The following is an 18,529-nucleotide window of genomic DNA, read 5'->3' as shown; positions in this document are numbered from 1 at the left end:
ATACCTCTCCACCCCATCCCTCCATCTCATCCTCGGCCTCCCCCTCCCTCTTCCCCCCTCCACCTCACTCACATACACTCTCTTCGTCAGTCTTTCACCCTCCATCCTCTCCACATGGCCAAACCACCTCAGTGTGTTCCTCATAACGCTTCCTATCACATCCACATCCACACCACAACGCTCCTTTATATCCTCATTCGTCAGCCTGTCTCTCCATGTGACTCCACAGGCTCCTCTTAAATAACTCATTTCCACTGCTCTCACTCTTGACTTGTGTCCTTCCAGCAATGTCCAAGCTTCACTTCCGTACGTTAGAGTTGGTATCACAATACTGTCATGTAGTAACTTTTTCATTTCCATGCTTACTTCCCTGTTTCTTATCACTGCTTTCAAAGAACCAGCAACCTTTCTTCCCTGCTGTACCCTTTCATGCACTTCACCCTCCAAACCTCCATCCTTACTCATCACACTACCCAAGTACTTAAACGTACTCACATTTTCCAGTTCCTCACCATCCAACCTCGCTGTACATTCACTAACTTCACCTCTCTCAAAGACCATCACTTTACTCTTCCCTACATTCACCTTTAGATTCCGTTTCTTACACACTCTCCCAAGCTCATTCACCAAGCCTTGCAGCTCCCCTTCGTCTTCACTTAACAACACAGTATCATCTGCAAACAACAGTACAGGGAGTTTCCAAACACTGTCCTCTCTCACCAGGGCCACTCCAACATCCACTACCCTACCTTGTACCTCTTTTATTACCCCATCCATGTACAGATTGAACAGCCATGGAGACATGACACATCCCTGTTTCAACCCAACTTTCAAAGAGAAAAATTCACTTAGTTCACCATCCACACGCACTGCAGCCTTCGCACCATCGTACATACTCTTCCCATCATTCAACAACTTCCCATCTACTCCATATATTCTTAACACTTTCCACAATCCTTGTCTATACACCCTGTCATATGCTTTCTCCAAATCAATGAAAGCCACATACAACTTCTTTCCCTTCTCTAGAAACTTTTCCACTAAAGATCTAAGAATGAATATCTGATCTACACAACCTCTTCCCTTCCTAAAGCCTCCCTGTTCTTCTCCAACTAATTTCTCTGTTCTTTCTCTAACTCTGTCTATAAGTATCCTACCATACACTTTTCCTATTATACTAAGAAGACAAATGCCCCTATGATTACCACACACTTCTTTTTCCCCTTTTCCTTTGTACAAGGGAATAATTATACCTGACTTCCAATCCTCCGGGACTCTACCTTCCTCCCAGGCCAATCTGCACATCTTCCACATCCATTCTACTACTATCTCTCCCCCATGCTTCAGCATTTCACCACACACTCCATCAATTCCTGGGGTTTTCCCCAATTTAACTTTCTTCATTGCTTCCACAACTTCTATCCTACTGATTTCTTCCTGTCTTCTCACCTCCCTCCTTCTCCCAGCCATTCCCCAGCCACTTATGCTCGCATTACTTCCATCCTCTACGTTCAACAATTCCTTAAAGTGTTCTCTCCATCTGTTCACTTTTTCTCCGTTCTCCACTAGTAATCTACCATTTTTATCTTTCACTCCCCTGCTAACTTCACTTCCACCCTGTCTTACTCTTTTCACTTCTCTCCAGAACATTTTCTTACATTCCCTCCACTTTACACTCAAATTCCTTCCAAATTCCTCATCCACTCTCTTCTTACTCTCTCTTGCTAAACTTTTCACCTCTCTCTTCCTTTCCACATATAACTCTCTCTTCCGCCTCTCAACTTCTTCCACGCCCCTATTTCTCATCCATTTTTTGTATGCTTTCTTCTTTTGTGCCACAGCCCGTTTCACCTCTTCAGTCCACCACGCTGTTCCTTGCACAGCCCTCCGTCTTCTCTTCCTTCCACACACCACATCACATGCTGCACATATTTCTTCTGTAAATATCTTACACACACCTTCCACGTCTCCCATCTGCTCCAATTCATATTTGCCCAATCGTTCCTCCACTTCTCTCTTATACTCTGCCTTTTTCTCATCCTCTTGTAACCTTTCCACTCTCCTTGCAACTACTCCTTCCTCTCGTCTTTCCCTTCTTCTATTCCTCCATCTTACTTGTATCCTAATTCTGGCCACCACCAAGTAGTGGTCAGAAAGTCCACTCCCCCAACCTCTATACACTCTGGCATCCAATACACATCTTCACATCCTTTCATCCACACACACATAATCAGTCATTGCCTTCCTTTCATTCAGTTCACCACCCACCCTTCTCACCACTCGCCATGTATACCTGTGGATCATTTTATGCCTGAAGAGGGTATTGGCTATCACCAACCCCCTCCCAGCACAAATGTCCACTAACGCACTCCCATTCTCATCTGTCTCAGCAGGCACACCCCACTCACCAACTATTCCATCCACCTTCACATTCCCAACTTTACCATTCTTATCACCGATCAAAAACACTCTCTTATTCCTTCCAAACTTTTCCATGCACATTTCTACATTTGTCCAGAACTCTTCTCTCACTCTTCTAGCACGATCTTGCGTTGGCGCTACACACACACAATCGCCCACATTTGTATTCCAACTTTCAACTTTACCCACACAATCCTTGACCCAACTGATCCATACTGTCTTATGCTCTTCTTCCATCTTTTACTCACAACTATACACACTCCTTCCTTTGCCCTCTCATTCTCATCTACTCCTGCACATATACTCCATCCATACTCCCATTCTCTCACACTTTCTCCCCTCCATTTTGTTTCAGTTATTCCACATACATCCACTTTCACACCCTCAGGCACCTGGACAATCTCTCTCTCTTTCATCTCATCATTCGCTCCCCTTACATTCCACGTTCCAATAACCATGTCCTTTGTCCGGTCCTTGGTCGTCATCGTTTGGTCAGTCCTTGTCTGAGGCTTATTGTTTGTTTTTTTAGTTAGTTGTTTTCCGGGGAGGGGCACTAACCCTTCGCCAACCCTTTTAGTCGCCTTTTACGACAAGCAGGGATACTGCATTGCTTTTGCACTTGATGACCAACACTATGCACCTTTGTAAAGTGGTAATGGGAAAAAAATACACCAAATACATTCTTGGAAATTGAGTATACAAAAAAAGAAAAAAGAAAATAAAGAAAAAGGCAGAAAAGGTAACAATATTTTAATGAGAGGTAAAGATGCATGAGTGTGCCCCTGTTTTACCTATTTGATTCATTTTGTTTTCATCCCATATCTGATATCAAGGCATCAGCAGCAACACAACAGACATACCATGACAACTATAAGGGTGTAGTCCTGTGATGCAACCCCTCCTACAGCTTCAGTTTTGTATTCCCACCAACTCCTCTATCTTTTGGTCAACCGGATTCAGAGGAGGAACCCGAGAGCCACCAGCACCTATTAAAATAATTAAAAAATAAATAAATATAGCTCATTGTGTAATTCAAATCTAAATAGTTTCATGAGAGAGAGAGAGAGAAATGAAGACATGATGGAACACCATGTGGTTGATGTTAGCAAATTCTAGGAAACAGGACCAACCAATGGCAAAGAACAACTCTGAAAAGGGTCTATGAGTATTTATCCTGACATACCTAAAACCAGCATAATTTATGGAGTAATGTGGCACAGGTTTACAGCAGTGGGAATCATTAAACAAAAGTGAATTTATAAAGCACTGTCCATTTTACTTGACCCTTATCAGACCAGTGTTGGAATATGTGATGCATTGTTGGTCACCCTATGTAGTCAATGATACACAAGCATGGGAAAAATTACTCTGGGTTACAAAGATGGTTAAAGAATTAGGAAATTTAGAGCATGGTGAGCACTGTCAACAATTAGGGATTCAGGTTCAGAAAGATGGGTTAGAATGGATAAGATTCAGAAGTCAAACTGTAACATAGATCTGATAATATGAATCGCACATGGCTCTTTAGAATAAGCTGAAAGTCACACAGCTTGAAGCTGTCACACCCAACTAAGTTGACATTAGATAACTGTGCCAAAAGTTTCTCAATAATAACCATGAAACACTGGAATGGCTTGCCTGATTGGGTACCAATAGTGATGACTGAAAATGTTTAAAAAATCATGGCACATTACGTTAAGTAAGCAGTATTACTATATTAGAGGTAGACTGTGAATTAATGCTAATTTCATGTGTGCGGTGTGTTGGAGAGAGCATGTGGAGATTGTCAGGTGTGAAAGGATTGATAATGCTGGAGAGTCTCTTGAATGTGTGGAGGAGTTTTGTTTTTTGAGAAACATGTTATGTGCTGGAGCTGGGGCTGGAACTAGTTCTGTGGCTAGAGTGAGGAGTGGTTGGAAGAAGCTCAGGGAGCTGTTGCCTCTCCTGACACTGGGAGGGCTCTCCCTCCATGCTAAGGGATCTTTGTGTGTTGCATGTATCAGGTTTGTAATGCTGTATGGTAGTGAGACCTGGGCATTAAAGGAAGAGGATATTCGCAGGCTCAAACATACAGGAATGACAGTGATTAGGTGGATGTGCAGTGCATCCATGAGTTTGAGGCCTGGGGGGGGGGGGCTAGGTTTACAACAGAAGAGTTCAGAGGTGGGATGAGACTGGAGTGTACATTGTTGGTTTTGTGATGAGGAGTGGTAATTTTAGGTGGTCTGGCCATGTGGAGAGGATGGGGGATGATAAATGGGTGCAGAAAGTGAGAAGTGCTAATGTTGGGGGAAGAGTTGCGAGAGGTAGACTGAAAAAGACCTGGGACGAGGTCATTGAGTGTGACCTCAGGGATAAGGAACTGAATAGGGAAGCTGCCAGAGATCGAGCAGCATGGAGAATCGCCATTAGGTGACCAAGGCCGACGCATGCAAGCATGTTGGAGCCTCAAAAACGAAATGAAATGAACTAAGCTCTTGTCTGTTTCCAAGCAGCACTGCATCATCTGCATAGATCATAAATGAAATACTGTACTCCATCCTTCACCATTCATTCCCAAAGCCATCCCTCTCTCCATTACTTTTGTTTCTGTCTCTTATAGCAGCACCTGTTAATATATTCTGAACAACCATGGGGGCATCACACAACCATGTCTCACATCAGCACTGACCCAGAACCATTCACTCAGAAGCCCTCCTGCTTTAATGCATGCTTCACTACCACCATAAGAACTCTTAACAGCACTCAGCAACGTACCATCTACTGTACATTATATCCATTCATCCATCATCCAATCCTACATTGCCCCATGAGGAGTGTAGGAGCCCGGGGCTAGGCAAGTTGGTCCTGACATTTAAGATGAGAGTGACCAGCCTCGCTCATCCTGAGTGGTATTATGTGAGCAATCAACCCCAACCACCCCTTGGATATCAACCTTTATCGGTTCAATCCGATTGGAGCGCCTTAATTACCCACTAAACCACCAGATGCCATAATTTGGTTATATGGTTACCACCCAGCATTCTAAATTATTTCCTGGTGTACAGGAAACCATTTGGCTTGTCACTGAGTGTTGAGTCACCCACAGGCAGAACGAAGAGGAAAGAAAGACAGAAGAGGGAGTGTAAAGTTACTCATAGACAGAAGGACGAGGAAAGAATGAAGGAAAGAAAGACAGAAGAGGGAGTGTAAAGTCACTCATAGACAGAAGGACGAGGAAAGAATGAAGGAAAGAAAGACAGAAGAGGGAGTGTAAAGTCACTCATAGACAGAAGGACGAGGAAAGAATGAAGGAAAGAAAGACAGAAGAGGGAGTGTAAAGTCACTCATAGACAGAAGGACAAGGAAAGAATGAAGGAAAGAAAGACAGAAGACGATGGAAGGAAAGAAAGATGGAGGAGAGGAAAGGGCAGACACCTAGGAGCAGCACTACATCAAGTGAGTGAATGGTGAGCGCCCCCACCTAAAAATGCAAACTTTTCATAATCCTTCTCTGTTTACAGTGTCGCATGCTTTTCCAGATCCATTGATGTCATACATTGCAGACCTCTTCACAGGCTTTCTCCACTATGTATTGTATTTGCACTTCACATCCTCTGCCACTCTTAAGTCAACCTGTTCATTAGCCTACTCACAAGACCTTCTAATATATTCCTTACTTTCCATCCATCCATCATCCAATCCTACATTGCCCCATGAGGAGTGTAGGAGCCCGGGGCTAGGCAGTTGGTCTTGACATTTAAGATGAGAGTGACCAGCCTCACTCATCCCTGAGTGGCATTACATGAGCAATCAACCCCAACCACTCCTTGGATATAAACCTTCACCGGCTCAATCCGATTGGAGTGCAATAATTACCCACTAAACCACCAGGCGCCAAAATTTGGTTATATGGTTACCACCCAGCTTAGTAAATGGTTTCCTTGTGTACAGGAAACTTTTAGCTTGTCACTCAGTGTAGAGTCACCCACAGAAGGAAGAGGAAAGAATGAAGGAAAGAAAGACAGAAGAGGATGGAAGGAAAGAAGGATGGAAGAGAGGAAAGGGCAGACACCTGACAGCACCACTACATCGAGTGAGTGGATGGTGAGCACCCCCACCTACCACAATATTCCTTATTTTCCCCATGATAATTCTTCCATATATCTTTCCTACAACACACAAGTGATTTATGCCATGGTAATTTCTGTACCCACTTTGCTTACCTTTATTTTTTTTCAGGGGTACAATAATGGATCCACGCCATTGGTACAGTTTAACTCATCTGTGCCTTCTTACATGTCACTAACAAACGCTTCATTCCATTCTCATCACTACACTCCATTATCCCTGCATACACCTCATCAACCCCATCTGCTGTCCCATTCTTCAGACATTTCACAGCATGATTCACTTCTGCCAGTGTCACATTTCTTGCCACTACATTCCTTCTCTGCATACCACCAAAACTAGTCATGTTTGCAGCCATTCTGCTCTCATCATTCCCATTCATCAGTCTTTCAAAATATTCTTTCCATCTGCTCCTTACTTCTTCTGAATTCATCCACTTTCATCCCTCATACATTCACACTTCTTTCCACTTTCACTTTAATATTTTTGCATCTCTTTCCAGAACAGTATTGTATGTTAGAGTATTTTCCATTATTTTTCCTTCAGAGATCATCGTTTACCTCCGTCTTTTCTTTTTACTAGCCTCTTCACATACGCCATACCCTCGGTGTACAGTATTCTAATCTTTCAATAAAATCCTTTCTTGCATCAACTGTAGTCACTGCTTCCCTGTTTCCTCCACTACTTTTTCAACCTCTTCATCCTACCACGCTGTACCTTCTTCTTTGGTAACCTTGTCTCCACACACCACTTTGGCCTTCCTAACTAACCATTCTCTATATGCATTCCACAAGGTGTCTTCCAACTCACTGACTCCATCTCCTCTGTTACCTTAGCCAGGTATACATCTAACACTTCTTTGTTTCTCAGCTTCTCCACTTTCAGTCAATTGCTCTGGCTATTCCTTTCTCTCTTACTTTACCTGTATCCTTCCTTTCAGTTTAACTGTCCATACCTTAATCTTATGATTGACCCCCACATCGTCCTCTCACTGCCCTGGTATTAGAAACACTCCCAAGCATTGTTCTCTCAACAAGCATGTAATCAATCACTCTTCTTTCATCACTGACTCCATTCCCTCTGTGCCATATATTTTTTGTGTGCATCTTTGTGCTTAAAATGTGAATTACAAATGCATAAACTCCTTTCCAGACACATGCCCTCCAGTTGTTTTCTTTTGTCATTCTCCTTTAGCACTTGATAACAACTATTATATGATTTACAGGACTAGTATCAACTCTCCCATTCATGTCACCCATCACAAACACTTTATAATTCCTTGGCATCTGTCCTATTGCAATGCTTCATCCAGCTGATCCCTGAACCATCCTTTTCTGCCACACCCCTATCATCACCAGGCACACACACACGTCACTGCCACTTTCACCTCCTTGGACTGGAACTTGACATCCATACATTTTGAGCTGACACATATGTAATCTTTCTTTCCCCTCTGCCACTGAACAGTTAACAGCAATGAAATTCTTTCTTTGCATCTTCCATGTACATTTGTACCCAGCCTTATGCATTTCACACCCACCCACTCCTCCATTTCGTGCCTTTTCATCCTCACTTCGCATAGTGCCACAACAGTGTACTTAGCACTCTTAAATACATTCACCATTTTCACCCAACTCTCCGTATTCACGCCACTCACATTTCTTAGAGCCATATGAACCTGCCCATTTGGTTGGGGCACTGGGCAGTTAGTGGATCCTCTATGACTCCCTGAATTTTGCCCATGATGAAGTGACTCAAAATAAGGGTATCTGGGGGATACCACTCCAACCAAACCCCAGACTTGCATTCAGAGTTTTCCTTCTGGACAGACTGTTAGCCAAAGCTGCACCTCCACTCCAAGATGTCCATTGGCTTGGAAGCTCCTTTGTAGGTCTTGTATATTGTCATGCTGGAAGTCTAGCAACCCTCCTTACTGGACAAAACCAGTAGGGTTGCAGGTTTAGTCACTGATGGCCCAGTCATGACACAGGTAGTACTGGATTAGCCTACATGGCACCAGTAACTGATTAAGATACCTAACTTCTGACTTTCCTGTGTTAGATACAGTAAAAGTCCAATTCTTCGGCATCCAATTCCCCGGCAAATCTGACATTTCGGCAGTTTTGAGAAATAGTCCCATTTATGAAAATCTCTGATCGTTCGGCAGATTTTCTGATTTTCTTCGTCCCCTCTACTGCTGGGGACTTCTTCCACCAGTAGCAGACTCCAATCAACCCCTTCTATTGTACATATGTAAATAAGGAACCTACTATAAGTTTAGGTAAGTGCATGTGAACTTGTAGGCCTACTGTACCATTACATTTATATACAGTATGTTCACTAATTTCTTTATTTTTCATATTCATGTACAGTATAGTACTGTATTCATTACAGTATTGTACAGTATCAAACAGTATACAGTACTCTCTCCAAACACATTTGTAATGATATGAGTAATGATGATAGTGTTCACCGAAACATATAAGGTACTGAGTGGGTAGGGTTTTCGATAATTAGGCAATTTTGATATTTCGGCACTTGCCTGGTCCCATAGATGCCGAAAAATCGGACTTCTATTGTAATATTCTTACGTGGAGGTAATCTTGGTATGCTTCATTGCCCACAGATGATGCATTTTTTATGACGCATGAAGGAAAATATGACATATGACCTAAGTATGGTGTAGACACTGCAGAAGTTGACTAGCTTTTGAGCCTAAATGTATATGCAAAGGGGAATTAATTCCCTGGGCTAGACCTTGATAGATCATGTAGCCCTGCAAGGTGACGGGAGAGCGCTACCTCTCCCAGCAGAGCAGCTGTTCGGGCGGGGCACAAACTCTCAACCTTGTGATCTCGAGTCAAGCGTTCTACCACTGAGCCACCCTGTCCCCAACTGTATATGAATAACAATCCGGCTCCTACCTCCCAGTGCTAACATAACTATCATTCAGTCTATCTGTCTATAGCCAGGTGCATTAGTCATGTAAGAAGTGACCACAGACATCAACAAAAACATCTTTACCTCTTTTCTGTCACTACTGTACTTCAATGGTCACCGTTTCTCTGAACTGTCTGTGCGCATTCCTTCTCCACTACAGCAGGCACGTACCACCCATCTAGCAACAAGCTCTCACTTCTTTTCTGTCCAACTCTCTAATGCAAGAGTCAACTGCTACTCCCAGTCCTTTGCATATGTAACAGGTCAACTTTGGAACTGTCTCCCTCTGTCAGTTTTTCCTATTGCCTATGATCTCCGGTCTTTCAAATGCAGTGTGTCCAGGCATCTCGGAATACATGGATCTTGAGTTTGGCTCTGTTATCTTGTCTTTTCTTGGAGGGAGCAATTTGCAGGCCCCTGGTCTTTGGTTCCTTCTTCCTTGCATTTATTTATTTATTTATTTATTTAAAAAAAAAAAAAAAAAAAAAAAAGTGCCTCCATGTTGCCCTGTCCTCTACCAGCTGGCTACCGTCCCTCTAACTCACACTGCCCTCTTCTATACTGTATTATGTATGTGAGGTATTATCTAGCCACTTCATCCCTCATCATCCTTGGCCTCGCCCTCACTTGCATACACTCTTTTAGTCAGTCTATCATTTTCATTTGACTTAAACAAATATAGTACATTAACAAAACAAAAAAAGTTCCATGCTTCCTCTTAAGAAATCCCAGTATTGGGGTTGGTCATGATACAGATGACATTTTCAATGGACTGGAAGCCACACCAAGAGCCAGAATCAGCTAACTACTTGCCATCAGTTACTGGAAATACCTGTATCTGGGAAAAAAGAAATTTAAAATGCATAAGATTTGTAACAATTTGGGTCTCAGCTTGGCCTTTGACCTTGTGTACTTGTGGCTGAATGATTCCTGTCCGACAGTGATGAGTGTGTGACAAACCACCAAGCCTGTAGCCACACTCCAGTCTCATGGTAGTGCTGTGCTGTACCTCCCAAGCCTGATGGTAGTGATCCACTTACCACTTAACATAGCAACAAGCCTCTGACCCCAATTGCTGTTGTTGAGCAACCCTGGTTTGTGACAGAGCAGACCCATCAACCACAGGCAAGCTACTGCCCCTGCAGGGCCATCCCTTGCTGTGAACTGAACCGATGTTCCCTTGTGACAGAAAGTGCCTCGCCACAGCAAGGCATGGGAAAGAAACGTGAAGGTATGGTTCCAGGATGGACACCACATTTAGGTCTCTTGACCCCCTCGTAACAGAGGCACCATAGTAGACTCCACATCATCCCATTACCTGGTTATATGGTTACCACGCAGCACTGTAAATGGTTTCCTGGGTTACTGGAAACCATTAGGCATGTCGCTCAGTGTAGAGCCACATGAAGCAGGGGAAACAAAAAAAGTCTGGTTAAGCAGAGTCAAAGAATTCAATAAATTACAATATATAATATCAACATTCAACTAAGTACATACTCTATACATCCATAAGGAAAAGATTCTATTTACATAAAGGATAATCAATTTTCACTTACTTCTATTTACACAAAAGCATTCAAATTTAACCCCTTCACTATGATCATGTCTCCTTCATTTCTGCTGCCACCAGATTATTTTCACTTTTTTTTTTTTTTTTTAGAATTACCATCATCCAGATCTCCTTTCCCTACATTTTCTTATAGTAGGAGAAAAAAATCTTGAAGTGATGGGATTATAAACATCTGTCCTTTAACTCCTTCAATATGACATCATCATCATCATCATTATCATAACTTTTTTCCACACCTAAAGATGGGGTCAGGAGGTTTTCAGTGTGTACAGTGATGCATTATTATTATTATTATTATTATTATTATTATTATTATTATTCAGCTAGGTAAGTGTGAAACTCCATGCAGAATGTTTTTTAACCTGTTGCGTGGAGCCAAGATTCCAGGGGCTTGAATGGCAAGTAAGTGGGAGTGTGACTCTTTCAGTTGGGCAAGCTTTGGTTAGTATCTCATTCTGTCAATAATTTCTGTTTCTCTGGGTCCCACCTCACCCCACCTTGGTATAAGAAAGAAGGTCTGGATGATGATGATGATGATGACAGTGATGATGACAATGATGATGACAATGATGATGATGATGATGATGATGAAGGAGGTCTAGATGATGATGATGATGTTAACAGAGGTCTGAATGATGTTGACAATTACTATTATTATTATTACCACCAATTATATTCACAACGGAGACTTCTCACTGTGAAAGAGGTTAAGTATCTCTATGAAAACAATTAAGACAAGGGAATGTTAAGAATTAGATCAAGTCTATTATAACTATAGGTAATTTTATGTACAATTATTTAAAAGATATTTCCTATGTAACAACGTACTAAAACATAGATGGTCTTTGTCCATGATATTGTTCTGTCTCTCTTGTTCGTAATATTATTGTCTCTCATCTGTAATATCTCTCTCTCTCTCAACTGCCAATCAGTATATCAAAACTACAGGTTCACATTTATAATTTCTCTCTCTCTCTCTCTCTCTCAACTGCCAATAACTAACTGTATCAAAACTCTTCACATTTATAATTCATACTCTCTCTCTCTCTCTCTCAACTGCCAATAACATCACATTTATAATTCTCTCTCTCTCAACTGCCAATAACATCACATTTATAATTCTCTCTCTCTCAACTGCCAATAACTAACTGTATCAAAACTCTTCACACTTAAAATTCATTCTCTCTCTCTCTCTCTCACCAGACTAAAATACACTGAAACAGAATGCCTTTTGTTCATGTCTATAATGTTCCACTTTCTCTTAACATTGAAATATTAAGCATCAATGTAACTTGGGTGAAATATTGGCCTGAAGAATATCCAGTGGCACAGTAGAGGCCAAGGATGAGATGGAGGGATGGGGTGGAGAGGTATATGAGGGAGGGAGGTGTGTGAGCTGGGAGCTGGGCAATGAAATGGCGGGGGACAGGGTGACATGGAGGCGATTTGTTTGTGGCCACCCCTTACGGGATTAAGGCGTCTGGCAATAGATAGATAGATAGTAGTGATGAAGGAGTAAACACCGAGATAGGGATACGATAAAAATGTTTTCTCTTTGACAGATCAGCAGAATGTGTAAGAGGTATAGTGTATTTTGTGGAAAAAGAGGAGGAGGAGGAGGAGGATGAGGATGAGGATGATGATGTCAGCAGAGTGTGTATAGTGTCAGAAGTGTGTAAGAGTGTATGAAATTTGTGAGGTGTTAGGGTGTTAGAATATGATGATGATGATGATAATGATGACAACGACGATAACAATGATGATGATGATGATTAAGAGAGTGTATCAGGTGTTAGAAGAGAGTATTAAATGTATGTGAGGTGTAAGGAGAGTGTGTAAAGTGTCAGAAGAGAGTATTAAATGTATGTGAGGTGTTAGTAGAGAGTGTAAAGTGTCAGGAGAGTGTTAAATGTATGTGAGGTGTATGGAGTGTGTGTAAAATGTCAGGAAAGTGTATGAGGTGAGTTGCCAGGAGAGTGAAATGACAAGAGTATGATGTATTAGGAGAGTGCATGTGGTGTCAGGGAAGAGTATAAGGTGTATGTAAGTTTTTCAGAAAGTATGTATAGTGTCAGGAATATGTATGAGGTAAAAGCAAAGTATACTGGGTGTTAGGTGGGTAAGGAAAGTATGTAAAGTCTCAGGAATATGTATGAGGTGAAAGCAAAGTATATCAGGTGTTAGGAAGGTGTATGAAGCATGAGTGAGGTGTCAGGAAGAGGTATGAGGTTTGTGAGTGCCAGCAGAGTGTATGAAGTGTCAGGAGAGTGTATGGCAGTGAGGTATCAGGAGAATGCATTAGGTATCGGAGAAGACTATGCAATGTATGTGATGTATAGCAAAGAATAAACTCACACAACCTACAGCAAAGAGAAAAAGAAAAAAGGTTTATGATATGCACCTCTCATATTCTAGGCCGTTGAAGGTGGGTGTGTGAGGGGATGGAGGGAAGAGGGGAGGGATGGAAGGGTGAGGCAAGTCTAAGGAGGTGTAAGGCATCAGGAGGTGTCAGAAGAGTGTATCAGGTGTCAGGAGGGTGTATGCAGTGTCTGGAAGGTGTATTAGGTGTCAGGAGGGTGTATAAGGGATCAGGGAGTGTCACTAGCATCACCTATTCATCTACTCCATTCTTTCCGCCACTAATCTATTTTATTCAACTCCAGACAGACCTCTAGAATGATAAGGAGTTAATGACGAATATCTCCAGTCTGAAAAGTCTCTCCTACACTGTATAAAATTGTCTGGAAGTAGCAAGAATACACTAAAAAAAACAAAAACAAAAAAAACAAACTAAAACCACCAACCAAAATGCAATACAGCCAAATAAAAAAAGATAGAAAGAAAGAAAGACAGGAAAAAAGTGAAAGAAAGAGAAATAAGGAGAGTTTAAAAGAAAGGAATAAACAGATTAAGAAATAAGTCTCCGAGATTTCAGCATCCTCTCCAGCCGTGCGATTTTGCTCATCTCGTGTTCAGGGCTGGTGGCGGTGGCAGCGGCGGCGGGTGTGGTGGGCGGGGTGGAGGGTGGGAGGGAGGGCAGGGAGGGAGTGGGAGGGGGGTGGGTGCGGTGAGGGGAGTCAAGGGACGAGGTGCGTTGGCGGTACAACTCCAGCACTGAGGCGCGGTCCTTCACACCTCGCATCTCTACCACCTGTCAGTGAGAAGAGAGTCAGTGGTTAAGGATTTTAAGCTGTGAGTCATTTTATCCATATTATATCATTCTCAGTCATTCTACACAACTCTCTCTCCCTGACTCAATCATTACTCTGCTTTACTCTTTTCTGTACTTTACTATGCCATTATTATAAGTTCTCAGTCACTCCACTTTATTCTTACTCTCCATGTTACTCATTATCTTGCTTTATTCTTCTTCTCTTCTCTGCTTTACTCTGCTCTGCTCTGGTCAGCTATAATTTATTCTACTCTGCTCTATGTTATCTCTCTCACCTTCTGAAAGTCAGCTATGGTTGCATCGGGCAGAAGACGGTGGAACTTATCAACCAAATCTCCATGGGTGGCGTACTCTCCCATCACAACCTGCACACACACAAACAGGAAGAAAGACAATACTGTACACCTTCATATAGAGCTATTATTTTGAGCATTATTTTTTGGACATGTGGAGAGGATTGAGAGCAAGAGACTGACAAGGAGAGTGTATGTGAGTGAGGTGGAGGGGGAGAGGGGGAGGCCAAGGATGAATGGAGAGATGGAGTTGAGAGGTATATGAAAGAAGGGGGTGTGAGCTGGGAGCAGGGCAATGAAATGGCAGGGGACAGGGCGACATGGAGGCAATTTGTGGCCACCCCTTACGGGATTAAGGCGTCTGGCAATAGATAGATAGATAGATTTTTTGCCATGTCCAGACTGCAGTACTTCCTCACTTAACACTGTAGATGTGTTCTTAAAAACTACTATGTTAAGCAAAAATTGTGTTATGAAGGTTTGTGTTCCAGCAAGAAACATCAGTAAGAAAAATAAAAATAAAATAAAAATCACACTCAGGGCCACAACTAATTATCAGAATGCCGAGACTGTGTGTATCAATGTAAAAAGTCCGTATGCAAGTCAAAAGAAATAATACCACCATGTACAGTATATTTGGGTCTATGCTAGTGTGAGTTGTATCAATCCTGACTCTTCACTACACATCCTGACAGCTTAATAATGAATAATTGGTGTGGTATGTGAAAACTGTTCCTGTGGTGATTATCAGTTCTATATATATTTAAAAAAAAAAAAAAAGTTGAGTTGTTTATTTAAAAAAAAAAAAAAAAAGTGCTGAGTTCTATATAAAAAAAAAAAAAAAGTGTTAGGTGAACATGTTAAAGGAAGAATTACTGTACATCCCTTGCAAAGCTGGGGAAACTGTAATATTCAAATCCAAGTACTGTAATGCCATATGTTTTGATTTATCTGAGAGAGTCAATGACCATACTTTGGACACAGACTTTAACCCGTCACGTCCCGAGGTTTTCCGCACCTCCAACATCCTCCAATCCCAAGGTATTTTCGAAATTTTTTTTTTGGCTAAAACCTCCGCTTTTGGTGAGAAACATCGAAAATTCATAGAGAAATCGCTCACCTGAGGTTTAAAATACTCAATCCAGGTAGCAGTACCTCCTTACCTTACAGGGTTTTCTATCAGGCTGGCACCAAAGAAAACGACTTCTATGGGAGGGTAACTATTTCACACAATTCATAAATGGTATTTATTTATTTACTTGGCACGAATTTATATGTACAGTAGTACCAGAGTATATTGGTTTTCAAACAGTAATATAGGCATTATAAGCATTGTTTCACTCACTAACTAATCACCATACCTGACCTTTTTTTGCCACATTACCTGATCATCATTTCTGACTGTTTCTTCCTCTAATGCTATGTAAACTTTGTCCTCCACACTGTCATCGATTGGGGAATCACTCTGGCCCTGAATGTCTTTATTGGCCAGGTCACTGGTAACAAGTGAATTGCCAAGACAATGGCGTGAGGGGGGGAGGGGGGAGGTTATGTGGTGTAAGGCATTGCCCCTGCTTGGCATCTTGTAGAGGAATAGAGGAAGGTGTCCCGTGTATATGCACGAAAAATCACGCGCGAAAATTGAAAATTGTGCAAATTAGGGACCTTGCAATTGCACGACATACCAGTACGTCACCGGGACTGGCAAATGCAAAATGTTGCAACGTACCCGTACGTCGACGGGACGGGGCGGGTTAAAGGTCCATTCTCTGAGGACCAGAAAATTGACTGAAAAAACGACAATTAAAAGGCAGCCAATTGTCCTTTCCAGTGCATAAATACTTGACCTTTCCATCAGCAGCATGTACTCTAATTAACCATACTCTTTTAATTTAATCTGGCCTAAAATTGCCACCTCTCTACTTTGAATGCTGAGTTGTTACAAGAGATTAACACTCGAGGTGCAGGTCATGAAGAAGTGCTATGGAAAGGACACAGAGCCATAGCATTTATTTATTTATTTTTTTTAATACTAAGCTACGTAAAATAAGCTGCAAAAGGACATAAATCTGGGCCAAGTTAAGGTGAAAGAAATACAGTGTATATATATAGTCCAGAGTAGGTATGCCTGGTATGGGAAAAGTGGCATTTTCCTCTAAAATGATGAGAACACAACTTTAACTCTTACACACCAATAATATCTCATTTTTGTTTACTTCTGCTGCCTCCACATGGTTTTATTCAATTAGGTGAATACCACAGAACTTAAGGAGTTGATAAAGGCTACACCTAATCTATGGTAAAAAAAAAAAAAAAAAATCTGGAAAAATGTGAGTTTTACGCCAGGTACCCTTTTTTTGGATAAGGGCTAAGGCGTTGCCCCTGGGTAGAGGACTTTGGTTTGGAGCGTGTAGCATTTTATGACCGGATGTCCTTCCTGATGTCTACCAACGACCCTTGGGTGGATTCGATCCTTCGACCCTTCGGTCAGAGCAGAGCGCTCTAACCCACTGGCAAAATGAATATTATCAACACATGGCAAAAACTAAATGGAAACGACATCATGTGGCGGAAAGTGTTATATGTACTATGCCAGTATTCTGTATGACATGGGAGACTGTAGCACCTTCTTCTGGGTTATTTATTTTACATATTACATTCTTACATTTTCTTGTATGCTGTCTGTTTTGTTTTAATATCGACATGGTTGACAGGAGAGTCTCATGAGTGTATAAAGTTCTGTTATTTGGGGGATATCTGTGCTGGAGATGGAGCTAGACCTAACTCTGTGGCAAGTGTAAGGTGTGGCTGGAAGAAGCTTAGGGAGTTGTTGCCTCTCCTGACACTGAAGGGCTCTCCCTCCATGCTAAGGAATCCTTCTATGCAGCATGTGTTAGGAGTGTAATGCTGTATGTTAGTGAGACTTGGACAGTGAAAGTGGAGGATATTCATAGGTTCAAATGTACAGAAATATGAATGATTATTTGGATGTGTAATGTGTCCGTGAATGATAGGCCTGGGGGGTTAGGATTGTGACTTAACAGTTGAGGGAAGGGATGGGATTTGAATGTAGTAGTGTTGTGATGAGAAGGGGTTGACTGAGATGGTTTAGGGATGTGGAGAAGATGAAGAATGAGGGGAAAGGGGGTTTGGACTGTGAATAAGGAGCTATGAGGAATGATGGGATTTTAATACATTAGTTAGGTAATGAGAAGGGGTAGACTGAAATGGTTTCACCATGTAGAGAAGATGGAGGATGACAACTTCGTGCAAAGGGTGAGATGTGTGAATGTTAAGGGTACAGTTGCAAGAGGCAGACTGTAAATGATCTGAGATGAGGACATTCTGTGTGACCTCCGGGATAAGAAACTGAATGGAGAGACTGCTTGAGATCCAGCAGCATTCATGGTTCCATTAGTGACTATGGCTGATGCATGCAAGCATGTTGGAACCTTTATAAACAAAGCAGTAGTATGCATCAATAAAACAGAAGAGGAAGTTAAGATATAATATGCAAAATTAATCACTAAAAAAGACATGGTCACGAAACCTCTTATGTCACCTGGAATACAAGCCTACAAGTCAGTACCAAATGCCTGTCCCTACCTGTAAAACCAGCTCTGCTCTCGTCATCCCTCGTGCCACCATCCTTGTGTATGTCTGAGGAGGGTCACGTCGCACCTGGAGAAGTAAGTACGATAATAAATATAAAAAATAAATTTAAAAACTCAATGCCTGGTGGTCTAGTGATAGAACACATTAAGTCAGAGAGGAAGGTCATGTCTTCATTAGGGCAGCAGTACCTACCAATGAAAAGAAACAATTAAAAAATTTGTTAATTCTGCCTCTGGGAACAGTATAAGCAGAAGTGGAAGTATATAAGTTACATGTGGTGTAAATGCATGTACAGGGAAAGTAAAATGGGAAACTGGCAAATAATAAAGGGGAAAATGGAAAATGAACAAATGATAAAAGTGAAGGTGGTTAGGTGTGAATGACACTCCAATAATGATTTGGGGGTGA

The 18,529-nt window shown here is 41.8% G+C and overlaps 1 protein-coding gene across 1 annotated transcript in view; it reads right to left on the bottom strand.

Annotated features, from left to right (window-relative positions):
• Positions 1 to 13,949: 13,949 nt before the first annotated feature.
• Positions 13,950 to 18,529, bottom strand: part of Vps53 (vacuolar protein sorting 53) — a 30,218-nt gene continuing 25,638 nt past the window's right edge. The window contains exons 18-20 of the mRNA XM_080273175.1: positions 18,113 to 18,187; positions 14,489 to 14,578; positions 13,950 to 14,192 (exon numbers count right to left, since the gene is read on the bottom strand). Of these exons, the coding sequence (XP_080129301.1) occupies positions 13,950 to 14,192; positions 14,489 to 14,578; positions 18,113 to 18,187 (408 nt within the window). The remainder of the gene's footprint in view (positions 14,193 to 14,488; positions 14,579 to 18,112; positions 18,188 to 18,529) is intronic.

Source organism: Coenobita brevimanus, chromosome 53 (assembly GCF_032717465.1).
Source record: "Coenobita brevimanus isolate Jiangsu-jjx chromosome 53, ASM3271746v2, whole genome shotgun sequence".
Lineage (NCBI taxonomy): Eukaryota > Metazoa > Arthropoda > Malacostraca > Decapoda > Coenobitidae > Coenobita > Coenobita brevimanus.
Note: the sequence above shows the minus strand (reverse complement) of the source record. Positions and strands in the feature narration are given on the sequence as shown.